The sequence below is a fragment of the Amphibalanus amphitrite genome, unplaced genomic scaffold (genome assembly GCF_019059575.1).
Source record: "Amphibalanus amphitrite isolate SeventyFive unplaced genomic scaffold, NRLGWU_Aamphi_draft 000504F_arrow, whole genome shotgun sequence".
Classification (NCBI taxonomy): domain Eukaryota; kingdom Metazoa; phylum Arthropoda; class Thecostraca; order Balanomorpha; family Balanidae; genus Amphibalanus; species Amphibalanus amphitrite.
In genome coordinates, this window is record NW_024881998.1 from 312336 (window position 1) to 332589 (window position 20254).

The window sequence follows — 20254 nt, forward strand, 5'->3', positions numbered from 1 at the left end:
CAGCACCACAGTCACAGACTCAAACGCAGTCATGGGTTCCCAGGATCAGTCACGCCGATGGAGTGGTCGTTAAACTAAGGCCGCCGAACGAGTGGACTTGAAGGCGAGTTAATTCTCACAGCTCTCATATTGCCACAGTCGCTCAGAATCTCTCAGCAGTCATCATTGGCACAGCAGGGTGTCAACAAAGCCGCACTCGCCACAGCAGTCAGCACCACTGGATAAGGCTGGGTATATCTACAACCTGCGGCAACATGGATGAATGGTTACGCGTCTATCAATATGCATCGGGTTACACAATAAACATGCTTCATACATATACAGAACACAAAGATGCCGAGGCCGGGCTGGGGTTGATGCTCTTCAGGCTCCGGCGCCACGCCTTCACACCTCTGTTTGTCCTCTGACGACTTCCTGTTTGATGTCGACTGTTTGACTGTCTCTGATTACCGGCTGATTTGCATTGCACTTTGTATTCGGCTCATATTGAAGAAGGTCAACAAGTACCAGCCAAGGATTCAGCATAATGTGTTGATTTTGTTTTCATAACGAGTTAACTGTCCTGGCACACGACCCACCCACCTGCAAAATGACCACTGCAGTCGGCGTGCCCTAAAGCCCCAATAAACCAAACCTGACCCACCCTTCTCCGTTAACTATTCGTCTTTGTTCGCGGCCCGCAGGTATCTGAGAACGCGCTCGTCACTCATCTCGTCACCAATGGCACCGTCTCCGACCTGGAGACGCTGTACGGCTCCGACGAGATCCTGCAGAAGTACGCCCCCAAGCTGGACGAGATTCTGCCCGAGCGCTTTCCGCGTCCCCTGAGACTCGGCTCCGGACACACAGCTGGTTCTGAGAATGATTTGAAGAAGGAAGCACCCGCCGAGAGCGACCCTGCGCCGCAGAAGGCCGTGCCTGACGGGCCGGTTGGTGGCGATAGCGGAGAGGAGTCCGATGATATCGTGGTCGAGTCGGTGACGATCGAACCGCCGACGGAAGGGAAAGCAGAGGAGGTAAAGGAAGAAAAGGAGGCGCCTTCAGCGGAATCAGCGGGCCAGGCGGGCTCCACGGAGCCAGCTAGTGTCTCAGGGGACGCGGAGACAGCGGGGGATCAGACGGGTCCAGCGGAGACGGATCCGGCCGAGCAGTCGGCTGAGGACGGGTCGCAGAAGCCCCGCCGGGGCACCCGCGCCGGCCGCGGCCGCCGGCGTCGCCAGCAGGAGTCGGTGGCGGCGCGGCTGGCCGCCCTCAGCCTGACCTCGGCTCCCGACGGGACGAGTGACGAGCGCAGAGACACGCAGGGCGCGGCCAGTGCCAAACGTAGCGGTAGCAGCGAGACTAACCCGGGCCCCTCGGCGGTGGAGACCAAAGAGCAGGGAGCTCAGTCCGCCCCCGCTGAGGGGGCCCGCGATGTTGTACATACGGAGCGAGTGGAAAGTGTGGATAAATGCACGGAAGATGCGGATGAATATGTGGATGATTGTACTGAGGACGGAGCAGGGAGTTCAGAGCCGTCCTCGGCAAAGAAACGTAGCCGCCGTCCGCTGAAGAAGAAGGCGCAGCACTTGGCCACGGCTGGAGAGACAGCGGAGGGTGGCACTCCCGGCACTCCTGGTACTCCACGGACGCCGGGAACTCATCATCACCACCTACATCACCATCAGCATCATCACCAACACCACCACCATCACCAGCATGGTGCTACGCCCAACCGGCACCAGAAGAACGACAAACAGAAGGAGAAGCCCAAGGACGGCAGTGCACTGGGTGTAACGGTGGAGCGGGCACTGGCACACCCCGAGTGGGGACGCTTCGTACAGCGAACGGCTAAGGTGGGCTGATAAGCGGGGAGGGGAAGGTTGGGAGAGAAGAGAGATAGAGAGGGGAGAGATACGGAGAAAGGAAAGAGAGATGGATTGAGATGAGATGGGATGCAAAATCCGCTCTAGACGCATTTTGTCCAGCAATGCACTGGCTAATGATACGCACTAAATATTGAGTCTTATCCGTGCCGTACCCTTTCACCCGTACACTGGAAGCTGACTGATTCGTCTGTTCTGATAGCATCTCTCCCTGAAATTGACCCATGATGTTGACCCTGCGTGCCTCCTTCGTCAGGTGGTGCACATTGTGGAGCCGAAACACCCTCGGCGCGCGGTAGGCGAGCTGCGCCAGTTCCCGGACGGCAGTCGCCACCAGGCCATGTTCGCGCCGCGCGACCACCGCGTGCCCCGACTGAAGGTAGCCGCCGCCGACTGTCCGGCCGACTTTTTCCAGCAGCCGCAGCTGTATGCGCGCACACTCTTCATGGCCGAGATCACCGAGTGGACCGAGCCCGGCTTCGCCAGGGGGTGAGTGAGGGCGCATGGTGAGGGAGCGTTTTGATGGGACGGGGATGTTTTATGGTTGGAACGGATCAGGGAGGAAGTATGTGATCCGATGTGGTTGGTGTGATGGGATTTGGGTATGAATATGATGAATTTTAGGAGCGAGTTTCATTGTCATTTCGGGAACAAAGTCGTCACTTGTCAGTGTGCCTTCAACTGACCCTTACGTAATTGCTCATTTATCGTCCTGGGGAGCTTGTCCTATTCGGGCCTAATGTGTACCGAGTTCGTCATTGAGCTTACCGTCAAAATATACCCTGTGTACCATACGTCCTGACTGTCGCCGTTGACTCCTCCCCTCCCCCTTCCCAGCCGTCTGTCTCAGCTGCTCGGCGACACGGGCAGTGTTGATGTGGAGATGGAGGCCATCCTGCTGGAGCACGGGGTCGACACGCGCGAGTTCGGGCCGCAAGATCTGCCCGGCCTGCCCACCGTGCCCTGGAGCATACCAGCAGACGAGATCGAGCGACGACGCGACTTCAGGTCAGTCGGCCGGCCGGCGAGTGGGGCCGACAGATTGGTGGTATTGACACGTTTAGTAACCAGTCACAGTGCTCATTTAGCCATGAGTCTTTAGTTTTTTACTTCACTATGGTAAGAATATTCATTGGGTGATTTACGGGGGCGATACTGTGATCAAAGTTCCATGTGAATCTTGATTGTATCAGTTTGGCCCAACAAAGTTTTGGTGTGTGATTGTGTGTACAAACTATCAGCTATGCAACTGTTTGCTTTATTCACCGGGCGTTAGAAAACATGCCATGTTTGAGTTTCTTATTTTCACCCATGTTACTTTTCCGTACTTCAGTTTGTTGGGCCTTGCCTTCGCTCCGTATGTTGACGGTCCACCCTGTCCGTTGTTTTAGTATTCCACTATGTCCTCGTGTCAGTGGCTCTACAATCTACCCTGTGTGTTAACAACCCGCTGTATGTACCTTGCTAACGCGTTCTCACCATCCGTCCCCCACAGGAAGGAGTGTGTCTTCACCATCGACCCTCTGACGGCCCGGGATCTGGACGACGCCGTGTCTTGCCGTCGACTCGAGTCGGGTGACTATGAGGTGGGCGTCCACATTGCCGACGTCAGCTACTTCCTGAAGCAGGGAGTGCCGGCGGACCTGACGGCCGCGCAGCGCTGCAACTCCGTCTACCTGGTGCACAAGGTGGGTCCAGCCAAAGCCGCGGCTGTGGCAGTTTTCATGAAAGGGAATGGCAGGTCTTATTGGACATGTCCAACAGGCTTGTTTTTTTTTATGGTTTTGTGTTAGCACTGGATTGATTGATTTTGGATAATGTTATTGGATATTACGTATAGTAATTACAGTGGACCTTGCCATTTTCTGTTCTTCCGTAACGTTTGAATGGAACTTTATTTCGCCGAGATAGCGTTGGATTAGCTGCTGCTTGCTGGGCTGACTATCTTTCTCCATATTTTCCACGATGCTGTCTTGGCTACTGAGAACTACGTAAGGACCTTAGCCACATTCTGAACTTTTTTCGATCCTCTCCCTGCCCAGGTGATCCCGATGCTGCCCCGGCTGCAGTCTGTGAGGACCTCTGACTCTCTGTCTCGCTCTAACTCCACCTCTCTCTCCAGGTGATCCCGATGCTGGCGCTGCCCCGTCTGCTCTGTGAGGACCTCTGACCCCTCTCCCTCGCTCTAACTCCACCCCTCTCTCCAGGTGATCCCGATGCTGCCCCGGCTGCTCTGTGAGGACCTCTGACCCTCACCCTCCTCTCTGCCCGGGTGATCCCGATGCTGCCCCGGCTGCTCTGTGAGGACCTCTGACCCTCACCCTCCTCTCTGCCCAGGTGATCCCGATGCTGCCCCGGCTACTCTGTGAGGATCTCTGACTCTCCTCTCTGACCCACTCGCTCTGCCCAGGTGATCCCGATGCTGCCCCGGCTGCTCTGTGAGGACCTCTGCTCACTGAACCCGGCAGAGGACCGACTGGCGTTCTCCGTGGTCTGGAAGCTAGATACCGAGGGCCGCGTCTTTGACGAGTGGTTCGGACGTACCGTGATACGCTCCTGCACCAAACTGGCCTACGAGCACGCTCAGGTAAGAGGGTGGCAGGCTGTCATTGGAGAGGGACTGAGCAGAGCAGAGGGAGGAAGCGGGCAACTGTTGAAAGTGCCTTTGACCGAGGATGACTGGCTGTCGCGTCTGAAGCGTGCGTTTTCAGCTGAGTGGAAAAATTCATATTCAGCAGGTTGAATTTGCTATTTAGAGAAATCCATTCTTATCAAAGTGGCATACGTAATTGACCACCTAATCACAAGATAACTGCATGTGCATCTACCGTGTTATCCTGTCGTTTTGTAGCTGTTGTCTCACGCGCGTCTCATCGTCTGTTTTCAGCGCATTATCGAAAACCCTGACAATGAGCCGGGAGAGGAGGACCTGCCGCCGATTGACGGCGGCTGGAGCCGGAAGGATATCGCCGAGCGGGTCCTGGTGCTCCACAAAATGGCGCAGTGAGTACTGAGGGTAGCGGAATGCACGGTCACTGCCGAGAGGGACTATGGACATGACAGGAATGTGTGGGAGCCTGGGAGGCCTGGAGCCGGAAGGATATCGCCGAGCGGGTCCTGGTGCTCCACAAAATGGCGCATTGAGTACTGAGGGTTATGGGATGCACGGTCACTGCCAAGGGGGAGAAGGGAACAGGATGGTGTGGGAGGTCTGGAGGGAGCCGGTGGAAAATCGCCGAGCGTGTCTTGGGGCAGCGGGTCTATTACGGAGAGGGATCGGTGCTGAAATGGGATGGCACGGTGAGTGGCGGGATGGCATGGAGCGCATAGACTACATCATGTGACTGGTGTAACAGCCGTTGAAGCTCCCATGTCTCGGGATGTAAGCCCTGGACATGGTCAGCGATTCATTGCCTGTGTGGTTGGTCACAGCTGCAGTTTGCCGGTACTGTTCAGACTTCAGACATCCACGCACTACTGATACCCGTACCGCCCCGTCTCCGTCAGGTGTATGCGCCAGCGCCGGACCGACGACGGCGCGCTGCGTCTGGACCAGCCCAAGCTGTGCTTCCAGCTGGACGGGCCCAAGGGGGCGCCCACTGGGTTCTACACGTACAACCAGCAGGACAGCAACCGGTGAGCAACCGCCGCGGCTGACGACGGTTGAGCGGTGATGGACATATGCGGCTGAGGATTTGATGTAATGGTAGGCGACAGAGCGAGATGTGTGGCATTTCAATCACTCGCTGCTCTTTGTTGACTATGAGATGTGGGATTCAAATTTTGCTTTTCTCGGGAGGAATTACAAAACTCTGAGAAAATTATTTGAAAGACAATGGGATGTGAGTTGCGTTTAGGTAGTTGGAAAATAGTATTTGCGAGATTCCTGTAGGTCTCGTTTTTACTGTCAGTGACAAATATAGTAACCCGCGATGAGCTAAGTACCAACGAACGGACCATACTTAACGCCCTACCTAACCCGCCCGACCGTCCACAGTTTGATCGAGGAGTTCATGTTACTGGCCAACATGGCCGTGGCGGCGCGCATCCTGCGCTCCTACCCGCAGCTGTCGGTGCTGCGCCGTCACACGCCGCCGCAGGAGGGACCGCTGGCGGACGCCGCAAGACTGCTAAAAGGTGTCGGACTCGAGGTGAGAACGGAGAGAGGGGACTGGAAAGAGGGGAAAGTGGAATGAAGGAAACTGAGGATTGAAGCATGTTGTGAAAGATGTGAAAGACTAATGTTACTTTGTAGTGAGTCGTTTCATGATGGTCATAACTAACGGCATTGAAAGTCGTTGATTTGTGCATGATGCAGATGAAAAATAACCCCATTTGACCTTACGACACCCACCACCATTCAGCGCGCACATCTTTGTGGATCCAGTGTAACAGTTATAACCATCTGGCCCCTCCATTCACACCCTTCTCGCTCTCCGAACCCCGTGACACTGACTCCCCCGTCCACCCCGCAGATTGACGTGGAGACGAGCGGCACGGTGCACGACTCGCTACAGGCGATGGCCGCCGCCTGGCAGGCCGAGCTGCCGCCCCAGGAGGCCATCGCGCGCATGGCTGTGGTCGTCAACCTGCTCAGTCGGCCTATGAACGTGAGTCGCGAGTCGCCGCATGGATGGGGTGAGAGTGGTGGGAGGAGATGCTTGTGATGATATTCTGGGGGGAGGGGGGATCAGTGAGGATCGAATGCTGCAGTAAATCTAGCGTTTTTATCGTGTATTTTTATGGTTATTTGCCGCGTATTAGGTATGATTATTTGTTGGCGTACCAATTGATCTATTTCAGTTACGCAGTTTGTAACTTTATTTTTATGGGACCAATCGTGCGCTGTTGGTCTGCTTTCCTGATCTTCTCACTTCCTCTTGCTCACTAGAGAACAAAGGATGTTCTCTGTCGAGGCCGCTCTCACTCTGACACTGCCCCTCCATCCCCAGCCGGCCGAGTATTTCTGCTCGGGCGTTCTGACGGAGGCCGCCCAGTACCGGCACTACGCTCTCAGCGTGCCGCTGTACACCCACTTCACGTCTCCGATCCGCCGCTACCCAGACGTGCTGGTCCACCGGCTGCTGGCTGCCGCCCTGCAGTACGAGCCGCTGGAGCAACTGCCGCCCATAATCGTGCAGAGGTAAGTTCTAATCAGGCTGCCGCCCATAATTGTTCAGAGGTGGGTACGGCGGGGAAGGGTTTAGTAGAAAGGGGAGAGCTGGCCGCTGGTTTCATGGTAGTTGTGATTGTAATGTGAGATAAGTTGTACCAAATGAACTGGGAAATGAGGTCTGAGGGAGGGGTAAATAGAACGAAATGGTTATTTCTGCTTCATTGGTTCTGCTTGATTTGTTCACTCCTACCAATAACAATAGCGTTTTGCTTATTTCTGAAAGCAGAGTTCCCAGTTGTGTCTTAGATGCACTGCAGCTTTCCGCTGTAGGTTTCTGCTGTTAGAGATTTTCCCGCACCATGCCCTGTCACCTCACACTCCCTTATCCCCTCTCACTCACTCGCGCCCCCTTCCCCACAGACTGTGTGTGCGCTGTAATGAGAAGAAGCTGTCTGCGCGGCTGTGCTCGGAGGCGTGCTCGCTGCTCTTCCTGGCCCACATGGTGGATCTGTGCGGCCCGATCCGGCAGCCCGCCATTGTGATGGGCGTGCTCGACAAGAGCTTCGACGTGTTCATACCCGAGATGGCCATCTCTCGCCGGGTGTACATCGATGTGAGTTGGGACACGGTGGGGGTGGTTGTGTAAGCAGCTGTTACAGTTGCACAGGGGATCACGTTTTAATGGCAGTTTTTGCTAGGGTTTGAGTGGATAACATGATGTCAGCAATCGGCATGGATGTCGGATAATTGCTGAAACTTGATTTAGCGTTGTTTATTTTATTAATTACTAGAGGGACAGCATTACGCGCAGCGTAATAAGTCAATTTTCATTAAAATCGGCCCAGTAGCGGCCGAGTTATTGCCAGAATAAATTTGGCGTCTCCTCTTGGCCGGCGGTGCCCTGTTCCGGTATTCATTGCCAAAGGTCAGTGACCTTCCGGCTCTGATTTCGCTCAGTTTTGCAAGCGAAGAAACTGAGGCTAATGCGCGTGCTCTCTGATCGGCGACGGCCGCGGCCCAACATACGGCAAAGATGCGCCCGCCACGTGCAAACCGCCGAGCGCACCCCCTCGAAAAGTTGATACGACAAACAGATGCACGCGTCCGACTTAAGTCCAAAATTTCACCCCCGTAGCCCGCACCGTTCCAGAGCAATAGCCCGCCAAGCGTGACTGACGCGTCACATACATACGTACATACATACATACATACATACGGACGTTTTGATTTTTATATATGTGATATGCGTGGCAAATGTGGGATCAGCGTCCTCTTTTTGATGGACCTTGATGGACCTATCGGTCTGCTCTCCTCTTGAGCAGAACGATAAGTTTTTATCATGCGGAAGGGTGCTCGTTCTACTCACTTTGCTCACTGTTCTAAATAGCGTCACCCAATCTCTCACATGCGTCCTGCCTGATCCGAGATCTCCCGACCGATCTGACCTCCCCTCCGCTCTGTCCCACAGAAGCTGGAGGTGGAATCGGTCGAGTTCACCAAACAGACCGGCGTGCCGCGTCTGAAGCTCACCTGGCGTGCCACAGACACAGAGCCGGCCGTCGACCAGATAATCGAGCTCTTCACCCCCGTCACCGTGTCTCTAGAGGCCACCGACATGCCGCTCAAGTTCAGCACGGTGGCACTGCGGCCGGGCGCGGCGGTGGATGGCGAGGGAGCCGCTCTCCAGCCCGTGGAGCGCCGCTGTGTGCCCACGGCAGAGCTGGACGAGGCGTGATGACGGCCACAGCGGTAGAGAGCTGTGGGGAGGGGAGAGAGGTGGTGATAGAATGATGAGGTCGGTATAGAAGGTGAAGGGTAGACCCGTAGATCAAATGGTCATGTCGAGATCTCTGGTTTTGAACCCATGGACCACCCAGTTTTCAGACCGGTACCACCCAGTGTTTGAGCCGGACGATCACTAGAATTAAGAGCCAGAAGGGCGCCGGTCTTCCGGCAGGTGGATCCCTGCTGCCTGATTCCCGAATTGGAAGCAGGGTGAGGGGTGGTGGTGTGGTGCCGTGAGCCACTAGTAGGAAAGGCGGTAGCTAATGGGAGGTGCCAGAGCAGTGTGGCCGGGAGCTGGATGAAGTTTGGTGTCGGGAGTGAGGGGTGCGCTTTTGGGAGAGCTCGACGGATCGGGCAGCCAAAGTCAGAGGTGTGTGATTCGGGGGTGACTGGCTGAGGCTGTAGGGGTTGAGGGAGGTGGGTACGATCGCTAAAAGGTTGTGCTGGTTGAGCCGATGTGCCGAGCGCCCGTCTGTGTGTCTGTGTGTGCGCGCGAGAAGCGATGAGTGTTCTAGGTGCTAGTCGAACTTTGTGATGGCTCCGGATCAATTGAACTGAAAGAATCGCCGGTGCCAACAGGCCATAAACCGTGACTGGTCGGTATTTTGGTACTCGACCAGTGAGTCGTTGCGGTGTTTTACCATGCCCTTGTTGTGCTTTTTGTTTCGACTAACCATCTTCATCAACTGTTTTGATTTACCGCGATCGTCAGTGATTTTGTATTCGGAAGGTAGAACATCTTTTGTATTGGTGATGGTCGACCTCCTAGCCCGTTTTTTAGCTACACAATATCACAGTCGTCATGTGCAAATTGGGAAGGTACTATTATCGCAAATGCTGACATAATAAATTGGCGCACAAAGCCTTCGTATATTGTCGTTTTCTTGCCACACCGTCATCGGAAGTCGGCGTTGAAAAAAAGGGAAGCTGCGATTGTAATGTGACCATGTCTGACGGCAGTTTTTGAAATCATATCGTAGATCGTAACTTCTTACCCTTTGTCGTATCTCCACCTAGCGCTCCATCTCCACTCCCGCCGGTTGTTTCTACCCTCCCGAACCCGCTCTTGTTTACGTGCTGCGCGTCGTCTATCAGGGTCCATCCGGCAGTTTATTACCGGGGCCGCGTGCCGCCGGCCGCCCGCCCCATTGACTCCACTGTCAGATAGTTGGGTACGGGGAAGGGATGTCTCGGCGGGCGACACTGAAGGAGAGCTGGTATTGAAGGCCGGTTAGGCTCAACGGTGGGCTGTTTGTTCAGTCGGGAGCGAGATGAAATGATAATGTGGATGGTATGAAAGGAATCTTATAAATGAGATACGCAGTGCGTATTGCGTTCGGAAGTTGGAGCTCGCACGGTGCAAAGTAGGGTGGTCTCGTAAATGCTCATATGATGGGACGACTTGTCCCTTCGGAGAAGGCGACTTTGATGATCCGTGTTGACATCAAACAATGCCGAGAAGTTAGATTGTTGTTTGGCTTATATGCCCGAGCTTGGCGTCACAATGAACTCCAAGACGTGCATGCTTACCCTCGGACGTTTCACAACAAGATCACGATCCACGACTCACGACCTACTTTACCCCGTTCTGCAACCATACAACTCAGTGTGACTAGCAAAATTAGGGGGAAACCCCCGGGTCGGAACTTTGCTATCCCTTCTCCGGGCGGCCCGGACCGGTCTCGCTTGTTTACGAAGAGCATCGTGCAAGGTGACCGACTTGGGCGGGCAATGACGGATCGGTGTGTGGACCAGTCTCTTGGGATCTGTGTGTAGGGAGGGAGCTCCGGACTAGCCTCTTGGGGTGCTCGGGGTTTGGCATCGATAGTCTGTGTTGAATCGGTCGAGAGAGAGAGAGAGAGAGAGAGAGAGAGAGAGAGAGAGAGAGAGAGAGAGAGAGAGAGAGAGAGAGAGGAGAGGAAGGGGGCGGAGATGACTAGCACGACCGTGTGAGTGAAAGTGCTAGTGGTCAATGGTCATCGGCCACTGGTCACCTGTGGTCTGGTCGTGCTAGTGGAACCAGCCGTGTTCTGCCCAGAGACTACTTGACTGGCGGCATGCATTCGTCAGGAGCGCTCAAACAGGTAAACGTTTACTCGCACACCGCTTTTAACGTTTACTTGCTATTTACGGTATCCTACCGTGAGTGCGGTGCTACCTCTTTTGATGCAATGCTCTCACTCGACGTGCATAGGCCGCTGACTTTCTCTCAGGAAGCATATTAGTTCTGTCTTTTGAGCCTCCGATGACGGCATATCATCGCTTGTGTAAGCAGCAATGCGCTCATATAAAAAGTAACACCTCTTCTCTAACACAAGGCTCGTACACACAAGGCTCGTACCTACTCAGTATGAATTCCGAACGCCCTGTTTATCAATCATGCAGCATATCGCTCGTACTCAGCTCGTTCAGCTATCGCGTTGTTGCTTGGATGCTCATGTCAGCCGGCACTCAGTACCTTGCATTCTGTTAAGACTCGGATTTACGTGTTGCAATGCGTCGTTCTGGGAATTTCATTGTTATTTTATCAGTATCGCTCGGGGGAAGAAGGGTGATAAAGAGCGGTACCTACTGCACGTGAATGGTCGTGCCTTTAGAGTGCGGATGGCTGATGCCATAGGTAGGGTAGGTCGGTGCCTATGTACTTTTGAGCAACGACATGGTGTGAGTAAGGCATATGTTTATTCTGCAGTCATATTCAAATATGTGCTGACTGCTGGTGTTAATTGACTGCCAGTGGGGCGTTTATTTCTTCGGGCAATATAAAACCAATCCCAATGTTCAGCCTTTCCGGATAAACGAGGCCGATAACACCGTCACCGCTCTTGCTCGATATAATTACGTGTATCTAAAGCCCCGTCCTTGGATTCTCTCCAGCTGTGTCTACGGACACCTCACATGCCTCTGTCGACTGTTTCAGGTGCTGGCCACGGCCATCTGCGGCCAGACTCAGTTCATGCTCGGCGCTAACGTGGCGCTCAACAGCGCCCTGCTGATCCAGGAGGCGGGCCCGGACGGCCGGCTCAGTGTCAGCCAGCGCAGCTGGGCCATCTCTGTGACTTTCGCTGGCGCGCTGCTGGGCTGTGTGCTGGCCGCCGCGCTGGCACCGCCGCTGGGCGCGCGCCGCCTGCTGCTGCTGCTGATGCCACTGGCCGCCGCTGGCTCGGTGGCCATCTACTGCGGGGACGGCGCGTTCGGCTGGACGGTGGCCGGCCGGCTGCTGGTCAACACCGCCCTGGGAGCCGGTGACGGCCAGGCGCGCGCCTACGTGGCCGAGGTGGCGGCGCCGGCGCAGCGGGCGGTACTCTCCACGGCTGTGGGGCTGCTGCTGTTTGTGGGTCAGCTGGTGGGCCTGGCACTGGCCTCGGTCTGGCGGTGGCCGCTGCAGCAGCTGGCCTGCACCTGCGCGCCGGCCGCGCTGGGCGCCCTCGGCCTGCTACTCCTGCCCGACACCGCACAGTGGCTGATGGCCCGCGGACGAGACGAGAAGCTGGCTGCCGACGCGCTGGCATTCTACCGTGGTCAAGACTTTGACACCGCCAGCGAGATAGACAACATCCGAGCCTCTGTGGAGGAGGCGGGCGCTCCGCTGGGCCGCACGTGGCGGGCGCTGTGCCGCCGGAGCGCGCTGCGGCCGCTGCTGCTCACCGCCGGCCAGTTCTTCTTCTTCGTGTGGACGGGCGGCTTTTTCCTGGTGGTGGTGACGGCGCTGGTGGTCGGCGGCCTGCCGCTGCCGCTGGACGACTACCAGCGCGCCATGCTGGTGCCGGCCGTGGCGCTCCTGGGGACGCCGCCGGCCAGCCCGCTGCTGCGCCGCGCCGGCCGGCTGCCGCTGCTGCGCGCCTCCGGAGCGTTCAGCGCCGTCGGCTGCGCCACCATCGCCGCCGGGGACCTGCTGGACGCCGAGCACGCGGCCAGGGGCTGGCTGGCGCTGGGCGGCGCGCTGGTCTGCCTGCTGCCCTACAGCACGCTGCTCACCGCGATCACATTCAACTACCTGGGCGAGCTGCTGCCGAACAGCGTGCGCTCGCTGGCCGTTAGCCTGGTGATGGGGTGGTTCGGCCTCCTGGTGTTCGTCTCGCTGCAGCTGTATGAGCCGCTGCTCGGTGCCATCAGCGTGGGAGGGGTGTTCCTGGTTCACGCGGCAATCAGTCTCCTACAGGTCCTGTACGCCTCCACCCTGCTGCCAGAGACTCACGGCCTAACCCTCGAACAAATTCAGCAGCGCTTCTTCGACACTAAACCTCAGACGGCGCCCGTCGAGCTGGAAACGGCGAACGGCGACCGGGCCAGGGTATATTCCGGGCGACGTCGGAAAGGGACTCCTCTGGCGGAGCGTAGAAGCGACAGTGGTGGGTGCGACCGTTTACTGAGATACTTTCTATGAGTATGAGCGCTAGCGGCTAGCGCACTGATTTCCATCTACATATTACCTGTGTCATGTGCGCTTTGTTCCCGTCGGTTGCTGTGACAATTCAGAATTCCGAAAGTAATTTACGAGCTCCTTGGCTCGGGGACCGGACGAATTGACAAATATAGTTTACATGGCTCTCGGGAACTTCTTGTGTCTGTGACACCGTCTCTGACGAGTCGTCGTCGACTATCATCGATGACGTACGCTCTCTCGTAGCAGGCCCGCTATAAATGGTAGGACTTGCTAATTCTGACATACCCGCATGTGAATATAGGGTGCAATAACGCTGTCGATAAAAGGTGCATGAGTATCGGCTTTACACAGCAGTAATACTAATATAATGTTACTCGTGTGATCATATAGCATAGCTGCAGCATGACTTGTCGATAGAACGTATAAGTGAATCAGAACAGAGTTGTCGCTATAAGTGACCGTTCTGTTCTGTCGGTAAACGGTGCCAGGTCGGTGTCAATAAAATGGGTATTGCATTCGCCGTACGACATATATGGGTATCGCATTTACGTCAATGCAAACCGTACGTTTATCAATTCATCATTCGATGCGTTTCCTATACACTTCACGGGTACTGAATGAAGCTTGAACGTTTCTCATGACTCATCTACTGGTATGGCAATCAGCAATGAGAGTGCAGCTAGATATTTCGTTTTATTTTACATTTAATTTGAAGCAATTTGCTATTGTAAAACAAAGCAAGATAAATGTTTTGCTATAACACGAAGGCCGATTGCATTCCTTTACCGCATAAAACTTCATATGGTAGCTCGATCTATGATTTGGTAGCAAATACTCGTGGGAACGCACGTGCAACGCACGTGCTCGTGCGTTCATTTGATTTCAGTTCAAGTTCGCTTCGTTCGTGTGGTTTATCTGTAAGAATCTTGGTGTGGTTCACATTTGGTTCAGGAATCAGGTTGCAGGCCTTGGTTGGCCTGCAACTTATATGGCCTTGGTTGCAGGGCTGGTTGAGATCCTAAGGAAGGAACTTCCTTCCCTTGTGTTCCAATTCATCCCGTTCCATTCACTGGACCAGTGTATTGATCATATCAAGGCCATATATAGGGATCATATATTGATCCACTCAGGTTGACTCGTTTTTCTAAAGTGAAACGCTCAAAACTTAGGTATAGATGGTGAAATGCACTGTCTCGTGAATGATGGGACTGATGGAAGTCCATGGAACGGCAAGTCAGATGGAAAGGTAAGCAGTAGGCCCATGACTCAAGGCTAAATAAACGCATGACTGAATGCCTACTATCTTGGCAATGCGATTGCGTTCATCCTGTTCTGTGAGTAGGTACAGGTCTCGCGGGTTTTAGCGTAAGTTTTGCCCAGTTTTGCCCCTCGCGCCGTCAGGTGGGAGCAGGGTGCGGGAGTGGGCACTCTCGGATCCGTCCTTCGACGGCACAGGGATGGGGTGGGGTTTGGTACGACCCCCTCGCGTTTGGCCCCTGATTGAGTTAGAGCTTGGCGGAAAAAACGAGCGTGTTGCCCGTCACGAGAGGAAGTCGATGATACCCAATTTTAAGTTCCTAAGTCATCGGTTGACCTTCCAGGTCAGGTCATGACCCGAAGTCGAGAAAACCGGGTCTTGTTGGAAGTCGTAAAGTGTGGCTGCCATGGGGTTTTTCGGGGTGCTGATCACGAATACTGTTAGTTTTGATCACAGATGATGTCTTTAAGCATTTAGACCAGGTCGGGTCGGGTCAGGTCACGTCAACCATAGGGGTCGTGATGGTATTCGTAGTACGTGTCACCGCCTCTGATAGCTTCGTACATGTTACGAAGGCACCAAACTGCTTCGTTAATTGGGACTTTAAAGTCATTTTATCTTTTACTCAGGTTGATAAGTTAATGGTATACTTTTCAGAGTCTCAAGATAAATGTATTTTTTATTTAAATGATGGCAAATATTTCGACCCCCCATTGAGGAGCCTTTTTCAATGCGAAATACATGGAATAATAATGCTTCGTTAATGTTGAAAGGTTGCTAAATTCGAATTCAGCTCCAAAAACTAGCCTAGCAACATGTAAAATTCGAAAAAGTGAACCGAGGTCACCAAAGGTCAATGACTTGACCTGACCTTCAGGTGACCTTGACATCCACCCTAGTGCATGACGGCATGAACATCAAATCGCATGTTTAAACGTTTGAAATCAAGAAAAGCTTGCAAACGCGCGGCTAATGCGAGCCGACATACGCCGAATCGCGATTCCGGCCAAACATGGTCTCGTAAAGTTAGGTCACAGGTCAAAGGTCATTTGGGTCAGGGTCATGAAATTTTCAGGGTAGGTGTAAAATTGATCAAGGCGAGGGTACTGAAAGTTTCGTCGCGTTCGCCCGCTTTTTACGTGAGTTATTCGAGAAAAACCTTAGGGGGCTGCATCATCCTCCTGTGCCGGCGAGGGTTAAGTAAATTTCCGCCCATCTTCTTCGTCTTAGGGTCGAAGATGCGATCGACTTATTCGTACACATGCCTGCCATGATTCTCTAAAATGGTTTCATCATATATCAATTAATTTCTGAGATATAGCCGGAAATGTAAAAAGACAAAACCTGTCGCTTAATCCCGCGAGAGCCTTACTTTCGCCGCACACCCTAATAGCACGGTGCTATTAGGTGTCCAATGCAAGATTGAGTGGTCTGTTGCGGTGATCGCCATCACTAGTATTTCGCTTTCAAATTTCGTCTTCGAAAATAAGTTTTGTAGTTTGGGGCATTTGTCGTAACTAAGAATTCGTGTTAGTGAAAAGTAATGTGATATGCAAAGCCAGTGCCCCAGCGCTGCGAAGTGCGAGTCCTGGCAAATCGTCATCGTGCCTCGTCGCCAGTATTTTACGATGTGATGTGGTCTGTTATGTTGGGGATCCGGGCTGCCTGCAACCCGAGAGCACTGAGCTTTTCCCAAGATTCTTCAATATAGCTTTTCCAAAGCCTTTCCCTCGCCGAATCGAGTTCCAGCGTCATCTATCATCAGACTGGTGGCGCCTCTAACTGGTTTCCCAGTGAAGCCTCCGCACCAAGATGCTGGGTGCTTCGAGTTTCACCATCTCTAGCGCAAAATAAGCGACTCCAGCATTTCCTCTTAGTTGTAACGTGCCGGTTCGGTTATGTTATGTGACTGACCTTACATCAGGTGATCCGTATAAAAATTCGATTCCTATATGTAAAATGTAAGCATCCGGAATTCTGGAGTGCGGAGGGCTACATTTCTCTGAAAAAATGCATACACAATACACATCCATAAGCTTTCCAAAAATTTGTCGACGTTAAAAGCGCTGCGAAGTCACACTCAGACCTTGCAGATCGATATAAATAGGTTAGTGACTTGGCTTGACCTGAAGATAAGACGGAGGCCTTGTGGTTCCGTCATCGCTTTTATCCGCGGGATATTTATATCATTCTTCTGGCCGTTATCATCCTCGACCTCGGACCTGACACGCTTAGTCGCTTAGGTATCCCAGTTTCCGGGCTGGCCGTCTTCCCGCTCTCTAACCGTTAGCAGCGAGAGCCAGTGGGCAGCTCCAATAGGGGCATATCCGTCTTGGTCTGGGGTGATTGTTTTAGCGGCCCTGTCCTACTGAGAGGTGGCTCTTTCAAATTGACGGTCTCAGATCTCTCGGCTCGAAAAACATCTCTCTCTCTCTCTCTCTCCTCTCTCTCCTCTTCTCTCTCCCTCTCTCTCTCTCTCTCTCTCTCCTCTCCTCTCCTCTCTCTCTCTCTCTCTCTCTCTCCTCTCTCCCTCTCTCTCTCGCTCTCTTCTCTCTCCTCCCTCCTCCCCTCTTCTCTCTCTCTCCTCCCCCCTCCTCTCGCCCCTCTCTCTCTCTCTCTCTCTCTCTCTCTCTCTTCTCTCCTCACTCTCTCTCTCTCTCTCTCTCTCTCTCTCTCTCTCTCTCCCCTCTCTCTCTCCTCTCTCTCTCTCTCCTCTCTCTCATCTCTCCTCTCTCCCTCTCTCTCTCTCTCTCTCTCTCTCTCTCTCCTCCCTCCCCCCCTCTCCTCTACCTCTCTATCTCCCCTCATCATGGACGAAACAGAGCGTCAGTGCATGACACCCACCTAGACTGGGGAGGTCAAGCCTCAAGGCCATTTAAAATAAAAAAAGCTGTACCTTCTTACATTCTTAGGTGTTGTTTTTATCCGCTGGGACTGAGCGTGAGCGTATGGCTACCCATCTACGCTGGAGTACGAAAAACATCATTTCACATGTACCTTCTTATGTTTATGGCAGGATCGAATTCATTAGTTTTGATTTATTCCCTCTCATCATTGACAGTCATTCATTCCTTCATTTTGTTTTTCATTGGAATTCATTTAATCTAAGAGAGTGTGTAACTTGTAAGTACTTCAGACACTTGGAGCTTACCTTACTCCGTGCGAGATGATAAAAATGCTTGTTTTTACTGCATTGGGGTATAAGATTGTCGGCATTCTTATCGGCATTTCTTATTGAATTGCTTGCAGACTAGTGCGTGTAAATATATGATGCAACGTTTCGTTTAGTATGTTAACTTGGTCAAAGTCAATATAACGAAGAGGTAGGTAATCCTGCCTTATCTTCCATTTTTTTATTGACTTAGTTCCGAATGTGTGTATCTATGAATTGTTTTTCCCGAGCCAACGTTTCCTAGTGTCCCTATCTGCATGTTGCCTTATTCAATGTGTTACTGGATTCTTTGCATATTCAAACTTGTTCTTTTGTGGTTGATATTTGTATTATGTTTCCGAAGCGTTAACAACATTCTGATATTGCCTGAGTTATTGTTCGAAAAGTTTTTGTTCCCGTAAACGATTAGTAGCCGAGAAATGCATAGTATCATTCCGGAGAATTGCTTATTAAAAAAAAAAACTTACGCTAGACGCTTATGTATGTATGCATGCATAGATAACATGAATCGTGTTATCATAGATTCATGTTATCTTTGATGTATGCAATGTATGTATGTGCCTATGTATGTATGCATGCATGTATGTCGACATGTATGTGTGCATGTATGCGTGCATGTATATATGCAATATGCATGCATGTGTGTATATGCATACAGGCATGCATCACCGTATTATGCCAGCTCTCTTTATGAGTCACGACTCGCCCAGGGCAGGGGCCAATCTAACCATCGTCGAAAGTACTCACGAAGTTTAATATCAAACAAAGGATCTTCATTTCCGCATCAGGGATCGACCCCGCGATAAGGCAAAGGTCTGAAGTCTGCCTAAACTTCCATTGTTTAAACCAGTGCATGCTCAAATGGAGTGAAACGTGCTAACTGCTACTTTCCTCGATCTTGCGAATCATTGACAGCGATGATATCTGCTGTGGTACATTTGCTCGACCGCCTCGAGAGATCGATCGGATAAATTCGACAGTATACCTACGCACGGCACACATCAAACCAATACCAAGGGAGGGGGCGGGAGGGTAGGCCGGTGGAATACCGGCGACCCAACGGTAGATAACGTCACGTCGTTATCAAACCAATATCATTCGCATTAGCAACAGGCCCACATCGTTTATTGTTCCTTTGATTTTGAAGTTTCGTTTGCAAAAAAGAAATATTGGAGACCGTTGTTGCGTATGGCACGTGCCTCGCTCTTTTATTTGTCAACGGAATAATTTGTTGGCCTAATTTGCTCATGCTCTGATTTGCAGGTCCCCGCGGCCCATCGTCGCCCTCTTATCATCAGAATCTCCAAAGAACGTGATAACTTTCAGATTTATGCATCGCTTGGCAGCAACTCGGCCACCTAAGCGCGGCCTATCGATTTTCCATCTGGTGTGGCCGGACAGAGCGCGCGCCCGCCGGGCATACATACATACACCGGCTCGGCCGTAATCGGCGTGCCAAAGGTCGTCCGCGCGCGGCGCCCGGCGGCGCGGGAGGGCGCGCCGATCGCCGACACACGGCGTGGTCGGGAGTCGGGACTCAGCACGCGGCCCGCCGCGCCGCGCCGCGCCGGTCGGTCAGCAGGTCCGAGCGGCGCGCCCGGCGCTGTAGCGGCCGCCAGTCCGCCGCCAGTCCGCGTGAGGGCAGCACGGGAACGCGCCGGCCGCCGCACGCGCTTTCGGCGAGAGCGGTGTGCGCTCGACGGCCCGCCGAGTGTCGGTGCAAGTGGCGCGTGGAGAGCGTTGGAGAGTGGAGACCGCACGCGCGCTATGGGCGCCGCCGTGTGAGTGAGAGCGAAACAAAGCGAGCACGCAGTGTGCGGGTGTGCGTGCCTGTGGGAGCGGTCGCGATGGTGTCGCTCGACCAGGGAGGCGAGCAGTGTGCCGCCGGGAAACAGGAGCGCCCGCCGGGCGGCCGGTGACGCCTGTGACGAGAGGGCCATGCGGGCCGAGCGGGCCGAGACCGAGCCGGCCGTGGCTGCCGAGGCCGCTGGAGCCGAGAGCGAGCCGGACCCGGCCTCGGCAGAGTATGACGACTTTGCCATGCCGGTGGCCGGCAAATCACGCGTGGTGCGCGGCCGCGGCTGGCGCGGCGCCGACGGAGACTACGTGCGCTACAAGTGTTTCGACGATAACGTCGAGTATCTACCCGGAGGTGAGTTGCGACCGGCCCGGGGACGGCCCGTGCCGCCCCGGCCCACCCTGTGATGACGTGCTGCTAGGAGAGGATCACACCGTCCCCGACCTCTCCCGGCCGCCCGCCGCGCCGCCGCATCTGTTACCGGCGCGTTTTGACAAAGGCCGGCCGGCGCGGAGTTCTGGGTTTTTGCGGCGGCCGGCGGTTTTTACGCGCCCGACCCCACCCATCAGCGCCGGCGGTGATTAGCCGAGCGGCGTCTGCTGCTCACCGCTCATTAGCACGTCCACTCGGGCGTAATGGACAATTCGCCGACATGCGCTCGGTTCAGTTTAGGCCGTTCATTATGTCTCTGCGGCGACGGGCGGCACGGCGTGGGATCCCGACGCCGGATATGAGCCGCCGGCGCCGCCCGCTTGTCATCGCCGACCGACGGCCGGTCCGCCTCCCGACCCGGGTCGGCCCTCCCCCTCCCCCCCTCCCCGTCCACTGCGTGACCGGTGCCGAGATGGTGCGATAGGCCGCCAGCGTGCACCG

The 20254-nt window shown here is 54.1% G+C and overlaps 3 protein-coding genes across 6 annotated transcripts in view; all 3 read left to right on the plus strand.

Moving 5' to 3' along the window:
- The window catches only part of LOC122392858 (DIS3-like exonuclease 2), a 61724-nt gene extending 52087 nt beyond the window's left edge, over nt 1-9637 (plus strand). For both annotated transcript variants that reach the window (XM_043388184.1, XM_043388185.1), the window contains exons 7-18: nt 684-1835; nt 2122-2354; nt 2703-2873; nt 3361-3553; nt 4276-4452; nt 4753-4868; nt 5373-5501; nt 5863-6016; nt 6341-6475; nt 6818-7008; nt 7402-7594; nt 8450-9637. In XM_043388184.1, the coding sequence (XP_043244119.1) occupies nt 684-1835; nt 2122-2354; nt 2703-2873; nt 3361-3553; nt 4276-4452; nt 4753-4868; nt 5373-5501; nt 5863-6016; nt 6341-6475; nt 6818-7008; nt 7402-7594; nt 8450-8716 (3111 nt within the window). In that variant the 3' untranslated portion in view covers nt 8717-9637. The remainder of the gene's footprint in view (nt 1-683; nt 1836-2121; nt 2355-2702; nt 2874-3360; nt 3554-4275; nt 4453-4752; nt 4869-5372; nt 5502-5862; nt 6017-6340; nt 6476-6817; nt 7009-7401; nt 7595-8449) is intronic.
- An 882-nt stretch (nt 9638-10519) lies between these two features.
- Nucleotides 10520-13668, plus strand: LOC122392859 (sugar transporter ERD6-like 7). The gene is made up of 2 exons (XM_043388186.1): nt 10520-10850; nt 11687-13668. Exons 1-2 carry the CDS (start codon nt 10824-10826, stop codon nt 13151-13153), a joined length of 1494 nt encoding a protein of 497 aa, XP_043244121.1. The 5' UTR covers nt 10520-10823; the 3' UTR covers nt 13154-13668.
- A 5162-nt stretch (nt 13669-18830) lies between these two features.
- Nucleotides 18831-20254, plus strand: part of LOC122392860 (arginine-glutamic acid dipeptide repeats protein-like) — a 97756-nt gene continuing 96332 nt past the window's right edge. For 2 of the 3 annotated variants that reach the window (XM_043388189.1, XM_043388188.1), the window contains exon 1: nt 18886-19735. In XM_043388189.1, coding sequence (XP_043244124.1) covers nt 19522-19735 — 214 coding nt within the window. In that variant the 5' untranslated portion in view covers nt 18886-19521. Of the gene's footprint in view, nt 19736-20254 lie in introns of all 3 variants that reach the window. The other variant, XM_043388187.1, reaches the window with a different exon arrangement.

What these genes read in the sequence shown, in the direction of transcription:
- LOC122392859 (XM_043388186.1), top strand. Translation starts at nt 10,824, where the DNA reads ATGCATTCGTCAGGAGCGCTCAAACAG. An exon ending in CGTCAGGAGCGCTCAAACAG is followed by an intron (nt 10,851 to 11,686) that starts GTAAACGTTTAC and finishes CGACTGTTTCAG; the next exon opens with GTGCTGGCCACGGCCATCTG.